Source organism: Delphinapterus leucas, chromosome 2 (assembly GCF_059928025.1).
Source record: "Delphinapterus leucas isolate spDelLeu-1000000601 "Yukka" chromosome 2, BTC_Dleu_Yukka2, whole genome shotgun sequence".
Lineage (NCBI taxonomy): Eukaryota > Metazoa > Chordata > Mammalia > Artiodactyla > Monodontidae > Delphinapterus > Delphinapterus leucas.
Genome location: NC_143130.1, coordinates 33,980,247 through 34,002,571, shown reverse-complemented (window position 1 = coordinate 34,002,571; position 22,325 = coordinate 33,980,247). Strand labels below are relative to the sequence as shown.

At 37.6% G+C, this 22,325-nt stretch overlaps 1 protein-coding gene across 9 annotated transcripts in view; it reads right to left on the bottom strand.

Annotated features, from left to right (window-relative positions):
• TJP1 (tight junction protein 1) overlaps positions 1-22,325 on the bottom strand; it is a 255,304-nt gene that overhangs the window by 77,493 nt on the left and 155,486 nt on the right. For 6 of the 9 annotated variants that reach the window (XM_022554511.3, XM_022554512.3, XM_089906657.1 and 3 more), the window contains one exon: positions 11,457-11,513. In XM_022554511.3, coding sequence (XP_022410219.2) covers positions 11,457-11,513 — 57 coding nt within the window. Of the gene's footprint in view, positions 1-8,928; positions 9,135-11,456; positions 11,514-22,325 lie in introns of those variants that run through there. The other 3 variants (XM_089906653.1, XM_089906652.1, XM_089906654.1) reach the window with 2 other exon arrangements.

The window sequence follows — 22,325 nt, the reverse complement described above, 5'->3', positions numbered from 1 at the left end:
TCTCCCCGCTGCCTTTTTTTCTGTTTTTCATGCCAAATTTCTACAACCAACTAACTTAATTCTAACTTTTCTCACCTTATACAGTTTCACTCCTCTCCCCTTCTTCTTCCAATCTACCCTCAACATTCTATGGAAACTGTTCTAGTCATGTGTTTTCACAGTGAACACGGCGATCAAAATTTTTTTAAATGGATGGATCCAATTTCTTCAAATGGTTCCTCGGCAATCATTTGTTCAACTTCCTTTCTACAAATGAATTCAGAAGGCCTGGAATCCTATGTGCCACTCCACTACCTGCCAACTAGACCTTATGTAGGACTTCTCTGTGGACTTGGTCAGAGATTAGGATTTTATCAACTCTGATAACATTTTAATTCTATGAGGTCCCAAGAGGTCTGAAAGGCCTGTTCAAAATCAGTTAGTGGTAAGCCCAAACTAGTTCAGAAGTCACAAGACCCCTACAGTTTTTCCACTGTTACCTTGGTAGTTCTCAAAATGTTGTTTAAATGTCTACGACTGTTAGACTGGTACTTTTTTACCTCTGCGTCCTTCATCAGCCCGTTGGTTACTCACTCTTGTGGCTCTGTTTCCAAAATTATAGCTTTCATTTCTAATTCTTATTCCACTTTCCTATTCCCAGCTTCTTAAAGGACACCTCCAATTGCCCTTCTCCAAACTGTCATTTTCTCCACAAAACTGACCTCACCACCAATGTTCTAAACTTAAAAAAAACAAACAGAAAAAAAAACAAAAAGCCAAAATTCTGGCTCCTTCCTTAACAAGGTTACTACTTTTTATTAATTTTATTACATATATATGTAGCTTATGTGGTAGAATTATGAGTTCTGAATTTCAGATATTATATTCCATAAGTATTTCTAATATTTAAAATTAAATTTTACATGTAAGTGAAAAGAGCATTATATGATGAGTCCAGAGACCTGCGTTCAAGATGTACCTCTTTGGGACATTTCACTAGACCCTTCTGAGACTCAGTTTATTCCATGTGGTTATTAACCCCTATTTCACAGAGAATTAAATAAAATAAAGGATTTGAAACATTCATAATACACTCTATAAATGTACACAGTGGCCTTCAACCAGATAAAACAAGCCTAGCTTAGCTTACATGCTTACCTCAGTGTAAATGCTTACCTTCTACCCACCATACACTTGCCTGGAGCTACTCAACAGATATGTAGGATTCCCCTTCCCTGGGCCCTTTGCTTAGAATAGCTTTACTGACATGTAAATTAACCTATCGTAAATTCACTCTTCAAAATGTACAATTCTATGTTTTTTGTATGTTCAGAGTTGTGCAACCATCATCACAATCAACTGCATAAAATTTTCATCACCCTAAAATGAAACTCCCTACCCTTTAGCCATCATCCCTGAATTCCCGCATCCTAAAAACCACTAATCTTTCTGTCTGTTCACCTGTTCTGACCATTTCATATAAATGGAATTATACAATAATGGTCCTTTGTGACTGCCTTCTTCGAGTTAGGGTAACGTTTTCAAGGTTCATCCATGTCACGGCATGTATCAGTACTTCATTTCTTTTCACTGTTGAACAATATTCCATTATATGGATATACCACATTTTGCTTATTCATCATTCATCAGTTAATGGGCATGTGGGTTCTTTACACTTTCAGGCTATCATGAGTCATGCTGCTATGAACAACCATGTTTAATAAGTTATCATGTCGGTATTTGTCTCCACTTCTCTTGGGTATATGCCTAGGAGTGGAACTGCTGGGCCATGTGGTAATTCTACATGTTTACCTTTTGAGGAATACCTTACTTAGTTTACCACAGTTGGCTCCACCAGCCAACATCCACATCCTCATCAACACCTATCACTGCCTGCTTTTGTGATTACAGCCATTCTAGAGGGTGTGACAGGGTATCTCACTGTCATTTTTGACATATATTTCCCTGATGGTCAGTACTGTTGAGCATCTTTTCATACGTTTATTAAACAGTTCTGTATCTTCTTTGGAGAAATGTTTTTCAAATCTTCAGTCCATTTAAAAAACTGAATTATTTGCTTTTTTACTACTAAATTTCTATATTCTGGATACAAGTCCCTTATCAGATATGTAACTTGCAAATACTTTCTCATTCTGTGGGTTATCCTTTCACTTTCTTGTTGAGAGTTTCTTGGTTTCCTTTGAAACACAAAAGTTTTAAATTTTGATGTGGGCCAATTTTACCTGTTTTCTCTTCTGTTGCTTTTATTTTCAAGATCGTATCTAAGAAACCATTGCCCAACCCAAGGTCATAAAGATTTATTCCTGTGTTTTCTTCTAAAAGTTTTATAGTTTTAGCACTTACACTTAGGTCTATGATCCATCTTAGGTTAATTTTTGTTCTTGCTGTGAGGTAGGAGTCAAAATTCATTACTTTCCACGCCGTTGACCAGCTGTCCCAGTACCATCGGTTAAGACTACTCTTTCCCTCACTGCATTGTCTTGGCACCCTTGTTCCAAGTTTACTTCCTACTGAATCCCCTCCCTATTTGAAACACTTAGCTGCTTGCCCTTAGATGATCTCTTAACTAGATTCCTTGCTTTCAACATACTTTCACCATTTGATTTTTTTTTTTTTTTAGTTTTAGGTGTACAACATATTGTTTAGTATAGTTGATTTATAATACAATATTAGTTTCAGGTATACAACATAGTGATACAAGTTTTTATAGATTATACTCCTTTTATAGTTACTATAAAATATTGGCTATATTCCCGTCCTATATATCCCTGTAGCTTATTTATTTTATAAATAGTAGTTTGTATCTCTTAACCCCCTATCCCTATCCTGAACCTCCCCCCTTCCCTCTGCCCACTGGTAACTACTAGTTTGTTCTCTATATCTGTGAGTCTGTTTCTTTTTTGTTATATTCACTAGTTTATTTTTTTAGATTCTGCATATCCATGATAACATACATTGTCTTTTTCTGTCTAATAAGCATAATACCCTCTAGGTCCACCCATGTTGCTGCAAATGACCTTATTTTATTCTTCTATATGGCTGAGTAATATTCCATTATATATATATGTACCACATCTTCTTTATCCATTCATCTGTTGATCAACACTTAGGTTGCTTTCGTATCTTGGTTATTGTAAATAATGCTGCTATGAACACTGGGGTGCATGTATCTTTACAAATTAGTGTTTTTGTTTTCTTCGAATATATACCCAGAAGTGGAACTGCTTGATCATATGGCAGTTCTATTTTTAGTTTTTTGAGGAACCTCCATACTCTTTTCCATAGTGCCTGCCCTAATTTACATTCTCACCAGTGTACTAGGGTTCCCATATTTCTCCACATCCTCACCAACACTTGTTATTTGTAGACTTTTTGATGATAGCCATTCTGAGGGGTCCAAGGAGTCCTGGGGCTGGTGTCACACGGTGGGTGGGGATGGGGCCCAGGGGATCCCGGGGCTGATGCCCACCCACCAGTGAGTGAAGCCAGGTTCTAGGGCTAGTATTGGCCAACTGGTGGGCAAAGGCAGATCCTGGGGTCTCTGGCTGCAGAGCCCAGGAGTCCCAGAGCTGGTGTGGAACCACTGATGAATGGGGCTGAGGCCCAGGGGGTGCTGGGACTGGTGCATGCCCACTGGTGTGTGAAGCTGGCCCCAGGGCTAGTGCCAACTCACAAGTGGGTGAAGCCAGGTCCTAGGGTGTCTGGCTGCAAGGCCCTGTGGGTCCTGGTGCTGATGAGCTAGAGGGAGGGTTCCACAATGACTCTTGCCAGCACCAGTGTCCATGTGGTAGAATGAGCTCCCCTAATGTCTGCTGCCAATGTCTATGTTCCTCGGGTGCACTCCAGTTGTCTCCTGCCTCTCCAGGAGGCTCTCCAAGATCAGATGATGGGTCTGATACAGGTTCCTTTCAAATTACTGCTTCTGCCTTGGGTCCCAGAGGATGTGAAATTTTATGTGCACCCTTTAAGAGTGGAGCGTCTATTTCTCATAGTCCTCTGGGTCTTCAGAAAGTGAGCCCTGCTGGCCTTCAAAGCCAAACATTCTGGGGACACGTCTTCCTGGTGCAGGACCCCTGGGCTGGGGAGCCTGATGTGGGGCTCAGACCCCTCACTCCTTGGGGAGAACCTCTACAATTGTAATTATCCTCCCATTTGTGGGTCGCCTACCTGGGGGTATGGGTCTTGACCATGACTCCACCCATCCTACCCATCTCACTGTGGTTCCTTCTTACTATCTTTAGCTGTAGATCTTTATGCCTCCAGTCTTGCTCATCAATAATTGCTCCGTAAACAGTTGTTAATTTTGGTGTACCCGTGAAAAGAGGTGAGCTCAGGGTCTTCCTACTCTGCCATCTTGGCCAAGCCTCTCTCTAACTTCTCTCAACCCTTTAATTCTTTAATACAGAAATATTCACTTAATCTTTCATGTAATTTTTTTTCAGAAAATAGAAAAACAGAGATGACCAACTCATTCCTGAGTATTTATTCATTTCTCAAAGAATTATAAAAATATGTGCATTTTCTAAGGGAGAACATCTGAAACTAAAGAAAGTTGTGGGTATATCATGGGTGGGAGGGGTGGAACACAAGACCCTCTGGATGCAACTACCATCTCAAGCTGCAGACCTGCACTTGCCAATACTATAGCCACTATACACACAACTACTGAGCACTTAAAATGTGGCTAGTCTTACCTGAAAGGTGCTGAAATTACAAGATGTACATCAGTTTTTTAAGACTCAGTATGGGGACAAAAAGCAAAGTACGGTATACCAATTTTTAAATATTACATGTTGAAAATGACAACATTTTGGATATACTGAGTTAAATGAGATCTATCATAAAATTCACCCATATTTTACGTTTTTCAATGTGAAGACTAGGAAAATTTTATTTACATTGTGGTTTGCATTATATTGCTACTAGACAATGCTGCTATTTGATCTCCTAAGACTTTGTTGAATAGACTGGCCTCCTGTGAAAATAAGTTTTACTGGGCATAACTAAGTACACTAAGCCCTTATCTGGCAAGACACAATATCTGTAACTCCAGGTTATTGCCAAAAGCATATCGTCTCAAATTATCTCGGTCACTTACTACTATTCCAAAAGCTCATTTGACTCATCTCAAGGAGAATAACTTTCTCTCATTCCTTTGTCAGCGTTTCTTAAAAATGTGATGCCAGAGGACATGGCCCTCCATTTCAAACATGCATTTTTAAACATACATATTACGGGTCCCATCCCAGACCAAATGAATCAGAATCTCTGGTAGTTGGGCATGATCCAGTTGATTCCTCTTTACAATAAACCTTGAGAGCTACCTACTCTAGATCAGCAGTCAGCAAACTATGGCCTGCAGGCTAAATCCAGCTAGCTGCCCATTGTTGTAAATAAAGTTTTACTGGAACATAGCCACACCCATTTGTTAACCTACTCTTACAGTTGCTTCTGCAATACAGCTACAGAGTTGAGAAGTTGTGACAGAGATTTATGGCCTGCAAGGCCTGAAGTATTTATTTATCATCTGGTTCTTTACAGCAAAAGTTTGCTGACAGTGCTCTAGACAGTCTAAATTTTATTCTGTAACAACTCAGAATACCAAAGGAAAGGTATCTGAAAGTATAGTTCTGCAGCCTCGGAAAATCAAGTCAACTGAATTATGCTTTGGCTTAAGTTTCTGGGCTTACAATGACAGGTCTATTTTCAAAAACCTTCAAAAACGATTCCTGGAGGGACGGTTGTTGAGGACTTCCATTCTGTCATAGTCCCTCTCCGATGAGGCCCAGAGGCAACACAGCTCTGTGTTTCCAGCACAATAGTTAACATGTTTGAAAACCAAAGAATTATGAACTATATACTCATCTTATCTCCATGTATCTTTTGATGACATTTTTCTGGGCTAGTACCCCCCTCTCTCAGGGCAAAAGAAAACTGAAGCACAAGAAGAGCCCAGCTACAGAATGGAGTTTACACTGACCTTCTTTCTAAACAGGAGTTCCAGACTTGCCTGAGTATTACAACTACCATGATGAGTTGGTGTGACATTTTTAACACATTCAAAAAATCAGACTCTGTTTTCTCAACATTCAGAATCTTTTCCTACTTTGCCTAAGTTCTGTAGTAAATAATCTAACATTTCCCCACAACTGACAAAACCAGGCAAAACTGCAGAAAGGAGAAACGTACTTTAGCTAATTTAAGTGTCTTATTTTATTTTCCTTATTTAAAAACTAAGAAGGTATTAGGAAAAAACAAATGTAATGTGATACGGTCAAATTACACCTATGGTCCCAAATGATCTAGCTTCTACCTTAAGAAATCATAAAAAGAAGAGCAACTTAAACCCAATGTAAGCAGAAGAAACAAAGTAAGAGCAGAAATCAGTGAAATACGAAGCAGAAAATAAAAAATATCAATGAAAAGAAAAGCTGGTATTTTGAAAAGGTCAATAAAATTGTTAAACCTCGGACTTCCCTGGTGCCGCAGTGGTTGAGAGTCCGCCTGCCGATGCAGAGGACACGGGTTCGTGCCCCAGTCCGGGAAGATCCCACATGCCACGGAGCGACTAGGCCTGTGAGCCATGGCCGCTGAGCCTGCACGTCCGGAGCCTGTGCTCCGCAACGGGAGAGGCCACAACACTGAGAGGCCCGCGTACCGCAGAAAAAAAAAAATTGTTAAACCTCTAGCCAGGTTGACCAAGAAATAAGAGAAGACACAAATTACCAATATTATAAATGAAAATGGGCCACCATTACAGATCCTAAAATATTAAGATAAGAGAATGCCATGAACAATTTTATGTCTATAAATTTGACAATTTAGATAAAAGGAACTAATACTTTGAAAGATACAAACTACCAAAGTTACCAAATAAATCTCCAAAAGCTAACAAAGAAAAAATACATAACCTGAATAGTCCTGTATAAAATTAAAGAAAATAAATTTATAGTTAAAAGCTTTCTCACAAAGAAAACTCCAGAACCAGATGGCTACACTGGTGAATTCTACCAAACATTTAAGGGAGAAATACCTTCAGTTGTACACAAACTCTACCACAGAACACAATAGGGAAGAATACTTCCCAGCTGCTTGTTTTGAGACTGGTAGCTTTCCTTACTCCAAAACCAATAAAAACACAAGGAAAAAGTACTAACCAATATTCCTCATGAACACAGAAACAAATATCTTCATAAAACATTAGCAAATCAATCCGGCAATATATAAAATGAATAATACATCACAACTAGGTAGAATTTATCTTGGGAATGAAAGGCTCTTCAACATCCAAAAAGCAAGAAACTGACCATACCAACAGACTAAAAAGAAAACTCGTATGATAACCTCAATCAATACTTACCAAAAAAGCACTGGCAAAATCCAACATCTATTAATGATTTAAAAAAAAAAAAAAAAAAGCCTCTTAGCAAAGTTAAGTATAAAAGGGAACTTCCTCAACCTAGTAAATAGCAAAACAGAAATACAAGGGTACTTCCTTAACCTCATAAAGGGCATCTACAAAAACCTTACTGCTAACATCATACATAATAGTGAAAGAATGCTTTCATTTAAAATTTGGAATAAGGCAAGGATGCCTGCTTACTGTCCCTATTCAACAACATCCTGCAAGTCCTAGCAAGTACAATAAGGCAAAAAAAAGAAATGAACAGCATATAGATCAAAAACGAAGAAATAAAACTGCCTCTCTTCACAGATGAGATGACTGCATAGAAAAATGCCAAAGAATCTACCAAAGGAGTTCCTAGAAAACTTAAAGTTCACTATTTAAAAAAAAACAAAAATCAATTGTATTTCTACATATTAATAGACAATCAAAAACTGAAATTAAAAAAAATACCATTTACAATAGCATGAGGAAACATAAAAAATATACTTGAGTAGAAATCTAACAAAACATGTGTAGAATCTGTATGCCGAAAACTACAAAACCGTAATGAAGAGATACATCACATTCAGTTTGGAATACTCAATACCGTTAAAATGTCAATTCTCCCCAAATTAATCTGTAGATTCAATGCAATCCCAATGAAAAATCCTGGCAGATTTTTTTAATTTGACAAACTTATTCTAAAGTTTATATACAGAGACAAAGGAACTAGTCAAAATAATTAATAGTAAGTTTGGAGGATTCACACGACCTGATTTCCAACTTAATATAAATCTACAATAATCAAGGCAGAAGTAACTGGCAAAGGATAGACACACCGATCAGTAGAAGAGACTAGGGAAAGACCAACACATATATGGTCACTGATTTTTGACAAAGGGAGAAAGCAATTAAATGAAGAAAGGATAACCTTTTCATAAATGGTTGTTCAAAAAATTGGACATCCGTATTAAAAAAAAATCCCCTAAAAAGAAATCTTAATACATACAAAATTTAATTAAAACAAAACAAAACCTTCCAGAAGAAAACAACAGGAAAGATATTTGGGACCTTAAGTTTGGCAGACTTCTCAGATACAAAACCAAAAGCAAAATCAATAAAAGCAAAAACGAACAAATTGGACTTTATCAAAATTTGAAACTTATACTCTGCAAAAGACACTGTTAAGAGAAGGAAAAAGGCAAGCCACAGACTGGGAAAAATATTTGCAAAACAATACCTATTAAAGAACTTGTATCCAGAAGATATTCAAAACTCTCAAAACTCAATAACAACTTCTGTGCACCAAGGGACACAATTAACAGAGTACAAAGGTAATCCATGGAATGGGAAAGAAAACATTTATGAGTCATATTATCTGATAAGGGGTTAATGACCAGAATATATAAAAACTCCTACAATTCAACAGATAAAACCCTATTTAAAAATGGACAAAGGAACTGGACAGATGGCAAATTTTGTTATGTGCATTTTACCACAGTTTAAAAAAACAGTAAGTATAAAAATTAATAAACAGAAACCTCAATTAAAGTAGAGTTGGGGGCTTCCCTGGTGGCGCAGTGGTTGAGAGTCCGCCTGCCGATGCGGGGGACGCAGGTTCGTGTCCCAGTCCGGGAGGATCCCACATGCCGTGGAGCGGCTGGGCCCGTGAGCCACGGCCGCTGAGCCTGCGCATCCGGAGCCTGTGCTCCGCAACCGCAAAAAAAAGAAAAGTGAGGCCCGCGAACTGCAAAAAAAAAAGAAAAGTGAAGAAAAAAAAAATAGAGTTGGGAGGCCAGAAGGGGGAGCACTCATGCACTGAGCTGTTAGCAGAGCCCAGCAAGAAGAAAGACTTCCTCTTCTTGCCTGCCAAGAACTCAGCCAATGACAGACTGTCACAATTCAGCCAATGAAAAACCACTACACTCCGGACTCTCAATTCCTCCAATGGACTCTGTTTACTACAGCCCTCCCAACTTCCTTTTCCCCCTCTATAAAAGAGTTCTATTTTTGCTGGAGTCTTGCACTGTGTCTTGCAGTAGCTGCAGACTCTGAATTGCAATTCTTTGTTGATCCCAAGTAAACCCATTTTTAAGGTCAATATAAGAAAACAAAAAACCTAATTAAAAATGGGTAAAAGATTTGAACACATTTTACCAAAGAAAATAATGGATGACAAATAAGCACATAAACAGATATTCAAAATCATTAGTCTTTAGAGAACTACAAACTAAGAACAATTCCATTCCTAGGAATTTACCCAAGAGAAATGAAAAGCTATGTTCATTCAAAAACCTGTACACTAGAGATTTATTCACAATCACCAAAAACTGGAAACCACCCCAGGGTACCAAGACTGGAGAATGAATAAGCAAATTATTCTACATTCATACAATGGAATACTATTCAGCAATAAGAACTACTGATATAAGTACATCACGGAGAAATCTCAAGTGCATTAGGCTAAGTGTAAGAAACCAGTCTCAAAAGGCTATGTATTGTATGAGTTCACCTACATGAGAGAAAAAGCAGGCATATAGGAACAGAAAACACATCAGTGGTTACTCAGTGCTCAGGGTAAGCGAACGGGGTTGACTACAAATGGCAGAAGGGAAAATTTCAGGGCGATGGAATTGTTCTATATTGTCTGTAGTGGTGGTTATATGACTTACATGACTAAATGCATTTGTCAAACTCAGAACTGTACACTAAGGATGAATCTTACTGTGTGTAAATTATACCAATAAAAATAATAAAGGTATTAAGAAAATAAATGTAATGTGGTAAAACACCAAATTATTCTATAAAAACCAGCCAATTAAACATTTATAAGGTATGATGGTATATGTTTAATCTGATTTAAATATGCTATCAGCACATTTCAAATAAATTCAAGCCATACCTTAGCTTTATAAATTAAAAGTTAAGGTTAGTATTATTAATGATTTCTTTCACCATTTAGGGAGACACAAAAAAGTCTTATCTGAAATCACTGTTTTTTAATAATTAATTTACCCACTGTCTATCATGTGTAGATTCAAAGATTCACGAGACAGTCCGGTGCAGGGTGGTTCAGGAACATGATTTTCCCCCTTTCCATTTTCCTAGTAATGGATATGGCTGGTAGAAATAGTAAGTGTAAAATATTTAAATATTCTCTGATCTCTTTCTGTACATTCTCTAAGGAGAAGGGTAATCAGTAGATTCAGCTCTCTTCAAAGGGAGGATAGGAGAGATTTATGGGAGGCACTACTTTATGTCAAGCATGAGGTGGCATAAGCCCCATTTTTAACACTGAAAACCAATGCTTTAAAGGCGGTTTGGTCACTTGCTCATTTCTAAAAGGAAGCAGGCAGCAGTAGGATTCAAATTCAGGGCAGTCTCATTTCACACAAAGCTCTTTTTTTTTTTTTTTTAAGCTATTATTTATTTAATTCTCATTCCAGAATTTTTCATCTATTTCTAGTGCCATGTGGCATGCGGGATCTCAGTTTCCCAACCAGGGATCAAACCCACTTCCCCCTGCATTGGAAGCGCGGAGTCTTAACCACTGGATCACCAGGGAAGTCCAAAAAAGCTCTTAGTCTTACCCAGCTCACTGCGATTTGCTCTCTGCCCATCTGCAATTGCTTAAGCAAGAGCTTGGCTCTGCATGTTTCAAATCAAGGAGTATCTTTTAAGATTTTATTACTAGCATGACCCTGTTCAATTTTAAACCCCAAGCCTACAATACATACATATTACTCAGAAAAGCTGAAACAGTTTACAATTTACACGAAATACGGTGCCTTTTATCTGATCAAATTTTTAAAAATAAACCACTTAATTTCTTAAGTCATGATTAAAAACAGCAATATACAAATAACAACCAAAAGGATATATGAAAAAGTAATCATGTTCACTTTTGACCTTAATAAAGAATTTATTGCAACTCTAATTTTAAACAAAGGAATATAGAAAAGTTCTTCCCCTTTCTTCTGGCTTCCTGACATCTGGCTTTCCTCTATTGTTTTCAAAAGCTGCCAGTATCCTGACCTACACACAGATTATTTACTCCAACAGAACTCACCCTGTGAAGTGTCACCGTGTGTTGTTCCCATATAGCTGTTTCCTCCATTGCTGTGTTCTGATAAAGAAAAAGAAAAACAATAATTATCTTTTAAGAAAATGTCTAATAAAGTGAATGAGAACAGCTAGCAAACAATTTAGCACAGTAAAAAACCAAAATTCATACTTTCCATATTAGATACTCTAAAAAGAGCTTAATAATTATAGAAGGTTTTTTGCTTGCTTTTGTTTTTGTTGTAAGAGACAGGAAATTACACACAGGAACTTCCTTTGTTTTTAACTTAAATTTGGATAGATGCCACTCTATATTCATTTCATGCCAGCTGAAATCAGTGTGCAAGCTAATTCTGCAACTTTATACTTAACATCAGATAGAAATGAACAGAAGTTGGAATAGTATTTTAAAATATCTAACGAACAACACATAAAACATTTAAAAGTATTCCTTAACGTTGTGCAAAGGAAGGAAACATCAAATACCTCTGAACTCAGTAATTATAAATACACGTATCACAGGAAAACAGATAAGACCATTTGATAGGTTTGGTCAATGGCTGCTTCAGTATCAGTTAAAACATTACTGCTCCACCTAGTTTCAATTTTACTACAGAATTATCTTCAAGCTTTGTTTATAACCCTGAAGAAAAAAAAAAGGCTTTTCTAACATACATATCATGCACACATGCCCATGCCACACACAAAAGAAACAAAAAGGAAAAACAAACAATTCCAAACTCCCTGCCCCAAAGAACTGCCTTAAAATAAAAGTGATGCAAGCTCCAATAGAGGTGCTCAAATGTCAGTGTAGTTCAGGTTCTTCTCCTGTCAAGAACTTTTTACTAAAGAGAGAAATAAATCACTATCTAGGAGATAGACACTAAAGAATTCAAAGTAAATTTCTTATAAATTGGGTTAATTGCTCTTGGAGGCTCAAAGTAATTCAATCTCTTTTAATGTTACCATTTTCTGTAATTGGGGTTCCTGAACATATATAGCTACAATTTGTTTAAAGCCTTTTTCAGAGGTATCACAAGGTAAGGTAGAAGTGAGAATGCTGAGCACGATGCTTCCAGGACATCACTTGTCAACCCAGCCTTATCAATGTCTATTCCACAAATAAGGTTTGTTTTCTACTGCACTGCTGTCACTACCATCATGAGAACATGTCCACCAAGGGGCCCTGGGCCCATTTCTCCTTTCCCACAGCAACTTTAATCGAACATTAATGCCACTTTAGAAAAGGAATCCCTATAAAGAAAGCCTGCTTCCCTAAATACAAAGCAACTAGATTAACTTTCCTGCCAGATGAATAAGAGAGGGAGAGAAAGGATCCCTCTGTTCACTCCCATAGATAAGAACTGTCAACCAGCGTTTTGTTTCAATCTTTCAGTCAAGTGCAGCAAAACCTCCTTTTAATGAGACCTCTGCTGGAAACAAAGCTGTTTTGTTTTTTAAAAAAATTGACCAGCATTTATGTATTTTAAAATATACCTCCATCAATGTCACACAGTGATGATATGAGTAATTCTGCTAAACATCAAGAGTCCTACTAAAATATACAGGATAAAAATATCTGCAATTGCCAGTTTGTCCAATCTTAGCTGACTTATTAAAAATGAGAACTGCTTGCATGGCTTTAAGCTTGTCTTGCCTTGATCTACTTCTTAAACCAGCAGCACTGCTTCACTACCCTTTTAATTCCTTTCCTATCAGTGCAAACTGAAAGTGATCTGATAACCAGAGAGGACCTCCATAACATATTCTTTGGAATGAAAATTTATCATCCTCCATATGGTTTTAATGGCCAATTTACCATTTAGTAAAAGAATATGAATCAAAATGAGGAAATTCATTTAATGTGAAGGGAGGAAAAGCAGATTATGAAATGGCTTGTATATTGTTATCCTTTGTTTAAACGTGAATATGAAAAGAAAGGCTAAAAGGATATACAAAATGTTAACACAAATCATCCTCAAAGTGAAGGGATTATGGGTAATATTTTTTCATTAGGTTTTTTTTTTTGCTTTCCTTTCTCCATTCCCAGTCAGAATAAACTGCCAAAATATTTTAAGCCACATTCATCAAATCCCACTTGAAACTTCAAATATCTATTTTTAACTTTGCTTTTAGGAAAAATCAAGTAATATTTAAGATTCTTTTATGTTTTATTGTTAATTATAAAAAAGTATCCTGTTAGTAAGGGATTTACAGAATAAGGTCTTAATGTACAAGCTTCTAGGAGTACAGTAAGAGAAATTTAGATTATTTTGTTTATATAAAGGGACAAATAAAAATACTAAAACAATTGTTCTCAGCATTCCAATCAAAATTAATGTTTCTTCAGAAAAGTACACAACTCAACCAACTCAATGGCTTCCCCAAAATGGGTAATACAATAGCTCCCTTCTCTATTAAAGCCAAACGCAGCCTTATTAGCTTGATTTATCAGAAGGGAGACCAATGTGCAAGAAAGAAGCCGAGAGAATGAAACATCAAAAAGGGTGGTCAGTTAGGCTCTTAACCTGTGCTCTAAAGCAACTGAATCCATAATATAAATAAGTTGTTATGCTTTGATGATCCTAATCACTTAAAACACACACACAGAGAAAAAAGTGTTACTAGTTTAAACCATGGACCATTCCATCTCTCTCCACTCTCAGACCTTTGGTTTCCTTCAGTGGCAAAAGCAGCAAAATTCTATCCATGGCTGTTTATATAACTAGGCAGACTTTATGAGGAGTTCTGAAGGAACTGAGAATACAAATACAGTAAAATATAATAGTAGAATCTTACTTGACGGGATTCAAGTACCCACTGTAATTCTTTCAACTTTGCTATGTTTGAAAGTGAACATAAAATGTTGGGAGGTGGTGAGAGGAGATTCTTATTAAATCACTCAGAAACTGAAGGCTAAAATGGATATAAAAAACTTTTAGTACTACTAAAAGTGATACTTTCGAAATTTTGATACTTGAGATTTTAATGCTAAAATTTTGATACTCTAGAAAAAGGAGAAAGGGGATTTCCTTTGATAGAATACCTAAAAAAACAAGTGGCCTCTGGGGTGGCGAAAGAGAACTTGGGGCAGGGAGGTAGGGAATCTTACATTTTCACTGTGAGCCCTTTTGTAATGTTCTATTATGTTCATCTACTACTTACTCAAATAATTTTTGAAACATCATCTTTATTGTAAAATTGCTTACTTGTCATTTTTCTTACTGGTAGAAAAAAGCAGAATGTATAACTGGCAGAAGGATTTTCTGGTAAATGAATAGTCTCATTCCCAAAACATTTAGGCTTGTGGGGAGACCGCAAGTAAAAAAGTGTCACTCCTCTAAGAATGATTACAGCACTATCATTCCCTCTAACTATGAAAGATGCTGTTAAACAGAAAATGAACTAAGCCAGAAATATCAAGATCACAGCCCAAATCTGCCATTAACTAGGTAAGTAACCTTAGTGTTCCTCATTTAGGGAATGGTATGACATTATCTCAAGTAAAAAGTCCTGTCCAGCTCCAAAATTCTATTAGACTGTAATTTCAATTCCAAACAGGCTGCAAATTCAATAATTAGTGAAGCACTGTAGGCATCCAGAGGAACTGTAATCGTGGCCACTGGACTCTGAGTTCTACATACACTTCTAAGTCAGTGTCAACTGACCAGAATCACAATTTCTGAAAAAGCAAAAAGCTGCATTTCAGAGAGTGCCAAGAGTTTGTTTGGTTTCTTTGTTCTAAGCTCCAGCTGGCAAAGACACTACTCAGATCACCAACTCTGAAGGGCTTCCTGCCAAAACTTAAGATCCTAATTCTAGGCAGTTTCACTGTCCTTTAGGGCTGATTACAGATCAAGTGGGGAAAAGACAGGAGAACACAAGAACGGACAAGAAGGGATGAACCTATAACTGGGAGAAGACCAAATCCAAGACGGAATAAAGCCAGTGTTCTCCAAATGAAGGAAAATCTTAACTCCTCAATATTCACTGGGTATATAGCCAGTTAAAATTTACCATCCTTATGGCTGCAATTTTGAAAACAATCCATTCATTTATTCAATCCAGACATTTATGCTAAGTGTTGCAGAGGTCAAAAATAGGTCCTTCTTCCTCCTTAAGGGCTCAAGGAGAGGCTTATAACACTAGATAAATGTGTATACAAGGTGCCACGGGGGATGGAGAAGACGCTGCTTGCTGAGAAGATGGGAGACTGAGTCTCCGAGAAAGAAACATCTGAGTTCAAGCTTGAAGGATGATCAGGAAAGAAAGTGGGGAAAGATGTTTCCAGAGAAGAAACAGGGTATCAGCAAGGCTGTTGATGCTGCACATAAAGCTGGCTTTGATGTGGCTGAACAGTAACCATCTGTGGAATAGGGAAAGGGTAAAATAAAAAGAGAAGCTGCAGAAGTACATCCCAACAGGCCTTGTAACAAATGTAACACTAAGGACTGTAAACTCAATGGGAAGACACTAAGGAACTTTAGGCTGTCATATTCCATAGTCAGGACTCATTCTGATGGCTGTGATGTGGAAGAGGGAGTTGAGGCAGGGAGACCAGTTAGACAGTGGAAATAAAGAGGGGGGAGGAGCTAAAGATGGCTGTTACAGGTTCTGAATTGAGCAGCTGCGTGAAAAAGCCAGCAGAAAAAGAGATTACAAATTCAGTTTTAGTCACCTTTAATTTAAGGTGCCTGTGGAAATACTGAAGCAGAGATATAGGCAGTAGGCAGGTGGATATAGGAGATCTGGCACAGATAAGGATCTAGGAGTAATCAACAAAGTAGTACTGAATCCAAGAGAAAAGATCCAATTACTAAAGGACTAAGATGACCCTGTGCACCACAAATATTCTGAGGGGAAAAAAGGAAGAACCTAAGGAACCTGAAAAGGCACAGCCAGTGAGGAACTAATACAAAAATGTCATTTATTGTCCAGAGAATACACCAAAACAAAATATAAAAATGGAAGATACCATAAAAGAATAAAATTTTCATGTTTTTTAAATTGTTGGACCCTTACATATCAAATATATACTTTAAATAGTTTATTCAGTACTATCTCTTAAATAAAGCACACTGAGCACTCCTTCCTGATGACGTGTGGTCCCCCACTAGGAATATCGAGTAGCAAACACAGAGGTGTAACACTGGTGGCTCTGAGTTTTTCTTCTGTATGCAAAGCTGTTATGCTGAATTGTTTCTGAATTCTCCTGCCCTCCAAAGTGTTTTGTTTTTTGTTTTTTTGCTTTCCATCCAAAATAGAAAGCAAGATTACCTACTGAGATAAGGTTGAGCCAGGAACTTAAGAAGTACAACCTACGTTTTAGTGAATAAAACAAATGACCCCTGCCCCTCTTTGACCTTTCAGTTAAGCATTTAATTTCAAATGTGATCACTGCTATGCAAATAAAGTACAAAGAAAGAGACTAGTGTATGTGCTAAAAGGCGGGGAAAATATACATTTGGATTGATCTTAAGGGCTGTCAAGTAAACTCTCAAAATGGAGATGTCCTGTCCAAGAGAGAATAAAAAAGATAAATCTGAAGTCAAATGAAGAGTGGTCTTGGAGACACTCAGGGAATTCAACAAATCTCACGAACAGGATAAGAACTCACTAAGCATAAGAACTAAAAATAATGATCAAAGTAACACTGCAGCAATTGTGGGATGACAGCCTCAACAGAAAGTAAGTAAATCGAGCATCTGACATCCCACTATTCTCAACACCAGTTAAATTTTCAAATACTTTATTGTGTGTTCACTCCTTGGCTGACAATTCAGGAGACAGATGATGAGATGGATAGGATTAGAAAATAGTAAGAGCTGGAAGAAAGACACAGGTGGGCCTAGAATTTTTTTGGTTGATCAAAGCTAGAGATTTGCTTAAGTAATTTCACAGATAAATTGCTATATTTGCCAATGTCCTAAGATCAAAGTGAAAGTGTTACCAAGTCCAAGCTCGCTCTGCTCGCCACATGACAGGCCAACGAATCGGAGACGAGGTGTTGAGGCAAAGGAATATTCGGAAAGCCGGCAGACCGAGAAGATGGCAGACTAGTGTCTCTGAAAAACCATCTTATCGGGGTCTGGATGCCAGTTTCTTTTATAGAATCAGAGAAGGAGAAGCAGTGAGGAAGTAAAGTAAAAGGGCCATCAGTCTTGCAAAACATCTCCTGGAATGATCAGCCCCACTGAGGGGATGTGTTAGTTTCTTTTTTCTTGCAGCCAACTGACAGGTGGGCAGAGTTCCCTGAGGCAGGCCATTATGTGTGATTGTAATAACAAAGGCAACAAAAAGCAAAGGTTAAAGTCCAAGAAACAGATCCAACGTGGAGTCCGATTTAGCTCTTCCCTGTTACAAAAGAATATCAGCTTAAATAAGTTACCATTAAACCTTGAGAAATTCTCATCAGGGACAGTTACAGATACCCTCGAAAACTTAGTGCTTTCCAGTTATCAAAAATAAAACTTTTTAGGTTGACATTTTCTAATGGCTAAAGTGGATAAAAGACCTTTCAAATTTTTTTCAGGTAGAAAGGGGAAAGGAAATGGGGTAGCATAGATGAAGAAGTGATATTTCTGAGTGTATCTTTTTGTGTAGCAGTATTGTTCCATGATACATTATCCTCCATATATACAAAAGTCTTTCTCCAGGGGTGAGGGGAGAAATGGGTAAAAAATTTAAACTGTTTTATGTGTATACTAGAAGTGAAGAAATAATAGATAATGAGAGCTGGGTTTCTATTGCTGGAGGAAAAAAACTATAAATAAGAAAAGGAGGGAGGCTAAACTGAACTCTATGATGTGAGATCGGAATCTGAGGTATCAGTATAAACCCATGGTTTTCAATATACATGCAGACAGATACAGAAATAAGAGTCTTGTAGATATGCATATGCCTACAGGATTCCTAGCTCTGTCTGCTGAGAGCCTAGAAGCAAGAAAGACTGCAATGAGCACAGCTAGCATGGAGATCTTAATTTCTAAATACTAGTCTTTAATAAAACAAACCAGAATTTCTCAGAGAAGGGGTTGGTTGCAGGGCTGGGTCAGGGAAAATGCAGCATGAACCTGGAATATCATGTGGCACTAGAAATGAAGGTACTGCTCAAAAAATTATGGGGGTTTGTCAAGAGAACACCAGCTTGAAAGAGCTTCTAAAGGCCAAAGCTGGAATAATGTGAGCAACAAAATAATAACATTAGACTTTAACCCACAGAATAATAAGGCTTGAGTCCATACTGATGTAATCAAACAAATAAATGGGAAAGGGACAGCTCTTCATTAGAGTGGAATTTCAATTAAATGTGAAAGGAAAAGGGAAAACAGAATTACCATCAGCCAAACTCCAGAAACTGTTCCAGATAAAGATCCACCCACAGATGATAAAACTAGTGGGTGAATGTTTGAGGACTAACAGTTAAATTAAGCACAGCCCCAAATTATCTCCTCCAAAATGTTTATAAATTACAGAAACACAGTAACTTTACAGTGGAGAAATACCATCTTAACCAAGGTAAACATTACCAATAATAAGACAGATCAATATCATGAACCCCTTGAGATGATGAACAACATGGTTTTTATAGTATTCTTGCCAAAAATGCACGACCTCATTCCAATGATGAAAAAACATCAGACAAACCAAGTTGAAGGGCATTCTAAAAAATAACCAATCCTCTTCAAAAAGTCATAAAAGACAATGGGAAAACTGAGGATCTGTTACAGAGTCAGACACCAAAAAGAAGTAACAACTAAATGCAAAGTGGAATCCTGGAAGAGAAAAAGGAAGAACTAGCAAAATTCAAATGTGGTGGGTAATTTAGTTATTATTGGATCATTGTTCATTTCTTATCCTTGATAACTGTTCTACAGTTACAGTTATGTAAAACGTAAGGGGAGTGGAATGAAAGATATAAGAGAACTCTAATATTTTTGCAACTTTTCTCTAACATTAACTCAAAATTTAAAAGTTTTTCCATAAACAAAACAAAAAGACAACTTACAGACTAAGAGAAAGTATTTGCAAATGATGTAACCGATAAGGGCTTAATTTCTAAAATACACAGACAGCTCATAAACCTCAGTATCAAAAAAACAACCCAATCAAAAAATGGGCAGAAGACCTAAATAGATCTCTCTCCAAGGAGGACATACAGATAGCCAAGAGGCACACGAAAGGATGCTCAACATCACTAATTATTAGAGAAATGCAAATCGAAACTACAATGAGGTATCACCTCAAGAACCTGTCAAATGGCTATCATCAGAAAGTCTACAAATAATAAATGCTGGAGAGGGAGTGGGGAAAAGGAACTCCTGTATGTTGTTGGTGGGAATGAAAATTGGTGCAGCCACTATGGAAAACAATATGGAGGTTCTTTAAAAAACTAAAAACAGAGCTACCATATGATCCTGCAATCCCATTCCTGGGTATATATCCAGGGATTAACAGATACAAATAATAAATGCTGGAGAGGGAGTGGAGAAAAGGAACTCCTGTATGTTGTTGGTGGGAATGAAAATTGGTGCAGCCACTATGGAAAACAGTATGGAGGTTCTTTAAAAAACTAAAAACAGAGCTACCATATGATCCTGCAATCCCATTCCTGGGTATATATCCAGGGATTAACAGATATATACCACTATATATAAAACAGATAAACAACAAGGATTTATTGTATAGTACAGGGAACTATATTCAATAGCTTATAATAACCTATAATGGAAAAGAATCTGAAGCTGTACACTTGGAACACGATCTTGTAAATCACTACAGTTAAAATAAAAATAAATATTCACAGAGCAAAACAAAAAAGGAATGGTAATGACAAGATTAATAAAGAGCTGAAAATTGCTAGGTACAAAAGAATGCCATCTTGACCACATTTGCCTTGGGCAGTAGAACATCTAAGTCATATTCTGAACTATCATATATGAGCAAATTCATCAAATTCTTATCAAAATCAAGAACATTCTTTCTTTAGCTGCTAAAATGAAGACTATAATTAACCTATTAAAGGAACCTGAATGGGTAGTTAACACGTCTGGTTTTGGAGTTTCTTTGGTTATTCCTCCTCCTCACTAAATCACTATCTGATTTTCAAAAAAAAAAAAAACTAAAAAGTTTTAGGAAGTCTTTTCAATTTCTAAATAATAAAATATATGAAAAACCATGATACTTCTCTAACAAAGCACTCAATGGAAAACAGCAAATCTGGACACTCGACAGGCCACATTTCTTTAAAACCAGCATCCTTACTTCACCTCAACCCTAAAACTATTTTAAACAAATCACAAAATGTCTAAGGTAAAGTAACAAGCTGTGCTTCAACTGCTAAGCCCCACTTGGGCACACTCCACCAGACAGCTCCCTGGTTCCCAGACCAGGCACCTTGAGGCTGAAAACCTCACTATTACGGTGGCAGTTGCGATAGATCAAGGTTCGGTAAGAAGTAAATATACCAGTCCGAATGCAAGCTGTTTGGTTATTAAAACTTAGGACTTCTTCCATACAAACAAAGAAGCAGTATCACTTATTTTCATGTAAATCTGGGCTTTTAAAGTTAACTTGCTAATATCTATCTAACGAATCTAGTATTCACAGCCAGAAAATCAATAAAGACAAAGCACCTAACAGAAAAGATGGGCTGAGGGCTTGAGGAAGCACTTCAAACAAGAGGACAGTAAACACGTGGGAAAGTGCACAACTTCCTTAATCAACAGGGCAATACAAATTAAAAACACAATTAAAGGCTACTACACAACCATACAATAAGCTAAAAGAAAATAATAATGAACACTCTAATCAAAATGCACCACTAGTGGACTTCCCTAGTGGCGCAGTGGTTAAGAATCCACCTGCCAATGTAGGGGACATGGGTTCGAGCCCTGGTTCGGGAAGATGCCACGGAGCAACTAAGCCCGTGCGCCACAACTACTGAGCCCAAGTGCCACAACTACTGAAGCCTGCGCGCCCATAGCCCGTGCTCCGCAACAAAGAGAAGCCACCTCAATGAGAAGCCACCTCAATGAGAAGCCCATGCACCGAAACGAAGAGTAGCCCCCACTCGCTGCAACTAGAGAAAGCCCACACGTAGCAACAAAGATCCGACGCGGCCATAAATAAATAAATTTATAAAAAGAAAAAAAAACTCACCACTAGTAGGAGTGTAAATTGGTATCACTGCTTTGGAAAGCTGGGTAAAATAAGCATACTGTATGATCAATCAACAGAAATGTAACATAGATTTACAAGAATGGTCACAAAAGCACTATTCTTTTTTTTTTTGGCAGTACGCGGGCCTCTCACCGCTGTGGCCTCTCCCGTTGCGGAGCACGGGTTCCGGACGTGCAGGCTCACGGGCCCAGCCGCTCCGCGGCATGTGGGATCTTCCCGGACTGGGGCATGAACCCGTGTCCCCTGCATCGGCAGACGGACTCTCAACCACTGCGCCACCAGGGAAGCCCAAAAGCACTACTCTTAATAGCCAAAAACCAAAAACAATCTAGATGTCCACCAATCATAAAAGTGAAAACAATGCAACATTCACTCAATGGAAAATTACAGAGCCATGAAATGAATAAACTCTAACTACACAAATCAATATGGATGAACACTGATCAGTGTTGAACAAAAGAAGCCAGACATAAGAATATGTGTCCCTTTACGTTTAATAACAGGTAAAACTGAAAAAAACACTGCAAAAGAAAAACTACTAGGGGGGAACTAGCCCTATCAAGTATGGCCTCTTAATTAAGACATACTATAAGGCATCTACAATTAAAAATGTGATACTGGGGCACGAGCAAATAGACCAGTGGAATAAAATGGGAAAATTCATAAACAGACCTTCAAATCACTGGAAAAATCA